This window comes from Schistocerca nitens, chromosome 1 (assembly GCF_023898315.1).
Source record: "Schistocerca nitens isolate TAMUIC-IGC-003100 chromosome 1, iqSchNite1.1, whole genome shotgun sequence".
NCBI lineage: Eukaryota > Metazoa > Arthropoda > Insecta > Orthoptera > Acrididae > Schistocerca > Schistocerca nitens.
This window is the reverse complement of record NC_064614.1, coordinates 1,099,127,893-1,099,135,752: the sequence shown is the minus strand read 5'-3', so window position 1 is coordinate 1,099,135,752 and position 7,860 is coordinate 1,099,127,893. Positions and strand designations below refer to the sequence as shown.

Below are 7,860 nucleotides of genomic sequence, written 5' to 3'. Positions count from 1 at the left end.
TGGGGCGTGAGGTCTCCACAGTACATCGATGTTGTCGCCAGTGGTCGGCGGAAGGTGCACGTGCCCGTCGACCTGGGGCCGGACCGCAGCGACGCACGGATGCACGCCAAGACCGTAGGATCCTACGCAGTGCCGTAGGGGACCGCACCGCCACTTCCCAGCAAATTAGGGACACTGTTGCTCCTGGGGTATCGGCGAGGACCATTCGCAACCGTCTCCATGAAGCTGGACTACGGTCCCGCACACCGTTAGGCCGTCTTCCGCTCACGCCCCAATATCGTGCAGCCCGCCTCCAGGGGTGTCGCGACAGGCGTGAATGGAGGGACGAATGGAGACGTGTCGTCTTCAGCGATGAGAGTCGCTTGTGCCTTGGTGCCAATGATGGTCGTATGCGTGTTTGGCGCCGTGCAGGTGAGCGCCACAATCAGGACCGCATACGACCGAGGCACACAGGGCCAACACCCGGCATCATGGTGTGGGGAGCGATCTCCTACACTGGCCGTACACCACTGGTGATCGTCGAGGGGACACTGAATACTGCACGGTACATCCAAACCGTCATCGAACCCATCGTTGTACCATTCCTAGACCGGCAAGGGAACTTGCTGTTGCAACAGGACAATGCATGTCCGCATGTATCCCGTGCCACCCAACGTGCTCTAGAAGGTGTAAGTCAACTACCCTGGCCAGCAAGATCTCCGGATCTGTCCCCCATTGAGCATGTTTGGGACTGGATGAAGCGTCGTCTCACGCGGTCTGCACGTCCAGCACGAACGCTGGTCCAACTGAGGCGCCAGGTGGAAATGGCATGGCAAGCCGTTCCACAGGACTACATCCAGCATCTCTACGATCGTCTCCATGGGAGAATAGCAGCCTGCATTGCTGCGAAAGGTGGATATACACTGTACTAGTGCCGACGTTGTGCATGCTCTGTTGCCTGTTTCTATGTGCCTGTGGTTCTGTCAGTGTGATCATGTGATGTATCTGACCCCAGGAATGTGTCAATAAAGTTTCCCCTTCCTGGGACAATGAATTCACGGTGTTCTTATTTCAATTTCCAGGAGTGTATACTGATGGTGCATCGAAGCAATTTTATATGCGAAAAATATGCTATATGTAGGACCTCAACTTACCGCAGACAGAGAAGATCGAAATCTAAGATCAACTGTACTTCACCTGAGGACAGACAGACAGTTCGTTAAATTAATAGACGACGAAAGCGTACTTTATTCATTTGTCAAACGATAGTTGTTAGCGTCATGACACACATGCACATCACAAAATAAATTCTCGGGAACTGTATTTGTATCACGTAGGCGGTAGCGAGTGAGTAGTCGCACTACGTCGAGGAAGTGACACGTCGATACAGCTCGCTTAGTACTCTTCGAGCTCCACTGGCGTCGAAATGAGTGTGACGGATTCGTGAGGAGAGAACACCAACAGACCGGGATCCGCTGGCCCACTGCAAGAGAAGCAGAAGTGAAATACAGTTTACGCAAATTTTTCTTTCACAATCTCTAAGCTACAAGCTCCTGAGGCACATGGGACTAGAGGTATCTAGGATGAACGTGTAGCTCAAGGTTATGAGACAGATGTATCTCTTAGAAATAATATATTTTAGTCTAGAGTCGCACTGTTTTATTTTCCCACTGGCGACCAGTTTCCGTACACAGTATCATCCTCAGGCAATAACACGCTAGACATTCGTCACGCTCGCTACCCAAGTAGGTGTGTCAAATGCTTGGCACTTCCGATTGTAGACTAAAACGTATTACTCCTAAAGTGCATTGGTCGCTGTTCCAGCCGACAATAACTCAAGAATATGATGTATCTTCTCTCTATGATTAGCATAAACCTAGGATTTTAGTAGCAATGAAACAATTCAATCGCGTACTTGGGCATGTTATATCACACGGTAAAAGCATCTTCATTTACTTAACTGTTATTCAAATTGTCTCTGACGTATCATTTTACAATACATCATAACGTAATCGTAAGCAAATAAATAAAAACAATAACAAAATAAAAACAATATTTAATTAGTAATTATATTATAAAAATAACAATTAGAACGTTAATAACAATTGTAAATACAGAGCTTACGAATTTACCTCTTTCACCAGCTTAGTTATAACTGTAATGGAAGTGAAGTGCATGCATGTGACCAATGACCACAGTACGTGAATAAATCTGGAAAGGGCCATCACACGGCAATGGGTGCCACATGAATAATGCTAGTGATGATGATGACAAATCTATATAAAGGGCAAGGGAAGGCCTTTTCCTACTAGTAGGACGCCCCTCAACACTTGCCCGGAGTATTTTGAATAAATAATAGCCTTAATCAAGGTGGTGGGATCATGTAAATAAACCAGCAACGTCTTTACACAATTACTATTTCCAGTTTTCAATGCATAAAACACTCACATATCAATAACATTGCCTACTATTTCAACAAAGTACATTCCTGCAACACGGCTAAGTGAATCCATAATATTCCTTCAGGTAACGGAAAAACTTAGAGTTGAAAATCTGTGGTCTGGCGCTTAGCCATCATTTTTGTCTAGTAATAGTTGCTAAAACACATTTTGCCATAACAGAAGCAGCCTACGACTCCGTTAAAGATAAAACGTGAATTCAAAAACCTTGAAGTTAACGCTCAGTAGGTACTGAAAACATTTTAGGATGTCTTAGAAGTGGAATTTTATGGAGTATAAATAATAATCAAATTGTACGGCTAAACAGTAATTTTTTATATGAGATGTACGAGATTTACACAGTGCGATCACAAAATTGTACAAGTGCCATCATATATGTACACTTTCACCAGTTGCAATTCAGTGAATACAAACTGTTAATTTTCAGTTTATTGCTCATAGACGTACCGTAATTCTAACATCAGATTTCGAGCTTTTTCCTGCAATTAAAATATGTTGTCGTCTGTCTAAACCAAACCGCATTTTTTCTCTGGTTGTGACTGAGACAGTGTAAAGCATTATCTCTTCTGTTACAGTGAATGTCTCCCATAAAGTAGTTTGATCAAAACGTTTTATTATTGTCTGCACTCTTTTAAGTAATCAAACATGTAGGTATGGCGCATTGTCTGATAATAACGTCCCCAGACAAAGACTCACTAGGAAAGCCGACCCAAATGCCACGGCATTTTCAGGAGATACCTCTTCCGCATCTTTGGTCAAGTCATGTCAGAAAAAGTAGCGCATAATGTACGAACTCCTGCTCTGGCCAATATGGCGTAAATATTACGACTCAACAAGGAGTGCGCATATTCTGGGAAAAAAATCAATAAACTGTTATATTATCGGCAAGTGATTTTTTTAGCGTGAAAAAGAGGCCATTGCTCATCAGCAACGAAAACTACTAACACAGTCTTGATGACATAAAATAAAATCCCATCTGGCCAATCGAAAGTAAAGACTCGCCCAGGATGAAATGTGGAGAAACCCAGGTGATGCAAGAAATTTAAATGTACTACAATGGCGAGAGACTTCTGCACCTTATGGGACTGATTTCAAAGTCTGCTGGAAGGTAGCCCAGCACTGCCTGTGATTTAAAATGGTGATAATTAGTCTGAGGTGCGGGTGTTACGCGCCTGGTCTGATCTAGCTTTTCCCTAGCTGAGTACTAAAACACAGAAGTGCTGCCAACTCAAACACACTGCACAGATGCCAGTACACGGGAGTTGCAGCAGTTGTTAAGGAAATGGAGTAGCATATCCGAGTAAAGTCTTCCTGCGAATGTTTTATTTCTCCCAAAGTAATTAGTAAATGACATGCAGAAAAGCGACTCTGAGATCATCATTAATGGAATGGGCTGGTTACTATTTTTAAATGTAATTTATGGCAGAACGATATCTGCTGTTTTTATTTAAAATAAAAGCCATAATCATTTAGTTTAATTACAGTTCTCAACCTGCCATAGATAATCCTATTATTATTTATTGATTATAAATGGCGCATAAAGGTACAGTGCTTTAATTAGTCTTTCTATTAGATAGTAGCGACGCTTCTATGCATGATTTGTAATTAATAAATTTAATTAACATATATAATCTCCATAAACTGCAAAGTGTAATAAATTTTTTGCTTTAATTTTGAAAAATGATGACATGTGAGGTAAGACCAGTGTGTCGATACTGAGATTTAATTTCGAAATTATATGTTAATGTCTATGATTCATCTACAGTAAAGATACAGGTCTGTGTGACTACTTAATCGGATGTAGAAAATAATTCTGATTACATTCCTACAGCGCTTTATAGAGAACAAAAAGACAACAGTCGCATTTCCAGTCAGGTAATCTATTGAGCTAGAACGAACACAGGATCTGTCATGGCGTGAGTAAGTTATGTAAATTTCATGCTGAATGGCGAAAACGTTTTGACATTTCCAACAAACAGCTCTGGGCACATTGGCTATTAGTCAGTACCGACGACATGTTCTGGTTTACTTCAAAACAGCACTGAATTCATATTTGTGAGTATTTGGTGGGGAAAGATGTGAGCTTCGTTTACGAAGATTTTCGTGTAGCGTGTTGGGTGCTACCCCCCCGTGTACCCCTTTCACAAAGCTCTCTATTACGAGTATAATTATACAGCGCATCAGTACTGAGGGTGTCCCAGTACGAAAATAAACATTGCAACTTACAAATGGCATGCAAAGGTGAATATTTGACTCAGTGACTCCATTTGTTTTCTGCAGTTTGTAACAATAGATTATTTCGATTTCCTTTCTTTCAGCATGCTGTTAAAAAGTGCTTCTGTCAACAGTTCAAGGGCTCATAATTTATTAAGTTCGATAAGTAATACAGAGTGATTCAAAAAGAATACCACAACTTTAGGAATTTAAAACTCTGCAACGACAAAAGGCAGAGCTAAGCACTATCTGTCGGCGAATTAAGGGAGCTATAATGTTTCATTTAGTTGTACATTTGTTCGCTTGAGGCGCTGTTGACTAGGCGTCAGCGTCAGTTGATGCTAAGATGGCGACCGCTCAACAGAAAGCTTTTTGTGTTATTGAGTACGGCAGAAGTGAATCGACGACAGTTGTTCAGCGTGCATTTCGAACGAAGTATGGTGTTAAACCTCCTGATAGGTGGTGTATTAAACGTTGGTATAAACAGTTTACAGAGAATGGGTGTTTGTGCAAAGGGAAAAGTTCTGGATGGCCGAGAACGAGTGATGAAAATGTAGCACGCATCCAGCAAGCATTTGTTCGCAGCCCAGGAAAATCGACTCGCAGAGCTAGCAGAGAGCTGCAAATTCCACAATCAACTGTTTGGAGAGTCCTACCAAAAAGGTTAGTTATGAAACCTTATCGTCTGAAATTGGTTCAAGCCGGTAGCCCGTGACAGAGCACTTCATCATTGGCCTCCAAGAAGCCCTGATCTTACCCCCTGCAATTTTTTTTTAGGGGGGTAGGTATGTTCAGGATATGGTGTTTCGGCCACCTCTCCCAGCCACCATTGATGATTTGAAACGAGAAATAACAGCAGCTATCCAAACTGTTACGCCTGATATGCTACAGAGAGTGTGGAACAAGTTGGAGTATCGGGTTGATATTGCTCGTGTGCCTGGAGGGGGCCATATTGAACATCTCTGAACTTGTTTTTGAGTGAAAAAAAAACCTTTTAAATACTCTTTGTAATGATGTATAACAGGAGGTTATATTATGTTTATTTCATTAAATACACATTTTTAAAGTTGTGGTATTCTTTTTGAATCACCCTGTATTTTGGCAGTGTTTGTGCTTTGAATTAATTACTGGCCGAGAAAGGTAATCTGAACTCAAAAATTTAATTGTACATGTAATTTGCGAGTTCTTTATTTCTCGATTCAATTTTCTGCCATTTTATTTTAAGTTAGAAGCGATAATTTTTGCTGGCAAAATCAATCAGTCTCCAGAGTTCATTGTCACTGTAGAGCGTGTGTCTGTGTGAATGTGTTTGTGTGTGTGTGTGTGTGTGTGTGTGTGTGTGTGTGTGTGTGTGTGTGTGTTTTGTCACGCCATCTTATAAGAAAATGTTCTTCTATAAGTCTTTAAATATGCAGCTACTTCACAGCTAGGTAGCGAACGTATATACTGATCACCCCTAACATTATAACTACTGCCCTACTGTCGATATAAACTCGTCCAAGCGATAGCAGCGTCACCTGCGGAAGAATGACTGCTAGTCGGACACACGGACGGAACATGTAGAATGAGTGAGCGTCTCGTCCATGTGTAGAATGGAGAAGGCGCGTAATCTGAGTTTCACCGAGGGCAGATTTTGATGGCCCGGAAGTTCGGCACGAGCACTTCGCGAACTGCACGACTTGTCAGGTGTTCGAGGGGTGTTGTGGTGAGAGTCTTCAACACGTGGCGAAACCAGGGTCAAACCATGTCCAGAAATCGTGGTGTTGGACGACCACCCCTCATTACAGATGTCGGACGTCGTAGGCTGGAAAGACTTGTAAAACAGGACAGGCGGCGTGCTGTGGCGGAACTAACATCAGACTTTAATGCTGGGCAGAGTACAAGTGTGTCTGAACACACAGTGCACCGAACCCTAGTAACGATGGGCCTCCACAGCCGACAACCCTTGCATGCCCAAGTGTTAACACTACGACATCGGCAAGTACGACTGAAGTGGGCACGTGACTGTCGGCTCTGCACGTTGGTGTAATGGGAGAACGTTGCATAGTCTGATGAATCCCTATATCTTCTTTATCAAGTCGATGGGACAGCACGAATCCGTCGTCTTACAGCATAAGAGCTCCTTGACACTTGTACGGCCGGAAGCAACATGAGACTAGCGATAAACTCAACATATTAATTGCTGATCACTAACTAGCTGAACTGAAGGAACTGTGGTTGCTTGGAAGCAAGTTAAGGCACGAGGGACGAAGCAAGAAGGATATAAAAAGTCTAGGAGTACAGGAATGGAGACCACTCCTTGTGCAAAAAACTCTACTAGTATCAAACATTGGCTTTAATTTGGGGGAAGAAATTCCTGAGAACTCGCTTTTGGAGCACAATATTGTACGGTAACGAACCATGCGTGGACTGCGGAAAGGGGGGGAAAAGAGAAGAATTGACGCGTTTCAGAAGTGTGTTGATTTCATTGTTAGGGACATAACATTTGTGCGATTTACATTGGAGTCTTAATACGAAAATAAAAAATAAATAAACTGAATGTGGCGCTATTTTACAACGAAGGTTTGGTGATGAAATCTGTGTTGTTGTGCCACCAAACAAAGGTACAGGTAGTGTTAAGGGCGTAACCAAACTTTCACCTTTCATGAAACGACCCTTGGTGCTACAGCAGTATGCTGAAAATTATGTAGCCTGATAAGAATCGGATTAGAAAAAATGGTTCAAATGGCTCTGAGCACTATGGGACTTAACATCTGTGGTCATCAGTCCCCTAGAACTTAGAACTACTTAAACCTAACTAACCTAAGGACATCACACACATCCATGCCCGAGGCAGGATTCGAACCTGCGACCGTAGCAGTCCCGCGGTTCCGGACTGCAGCGCCAGAACCGCTAGACCACCGCGACCGGCAATCGGATTAGAAAAGAACAAGTCCAGGAGAAGGGGCAGGATGGTAGGACATAGGTTAAGACATCAAGGAATAACTTCGATGGTACTAGAGTGAGCTGTAGTGGGTAAAAATTATAGGTGGAGACAGAAATTGGATAACAAAATCCAAGAAGTAACTGAGGATGTAGGGCGCAGGTACTATTCTGAGATCGACGGGTTGGCACAGGAAAGGAATTCATAGTGAGCTGCATGAAACCAGTGAGAAAACTGTGAGAGAAAAAAGAAAAACAAATGAAAGGAAAAAAGTGTTGAGAGGAA

The 7,860-nt window shown here is 42.7% G+C and overlaps 1 protein-coding gene across 1 annotated transcript in view; it reads right to left on the bottom strand.

Moving 5' to 3' along the window:
- Positions 1–1,198: 1,198 nt before the first annotated feature.
- Positions 1,199–7,860, bottom strand: part of LOC126198754 (maltase 2-like) — a 57,925-nt gene continuing 51,263 nt past the window's right edge. Inside the window, exon 9 of the mRNA XM_049935312.1 lies at positions 1,199–1,462. Within this exon, the coding sequence (XP_049791269.1) occupies positions 1,375–1,462 (88 nt within the window). The 3' untranslated portion in view covers positions 1,199–1,374. The remainder of the gene's footprint in view (positions 1,463–7,860) is intronic.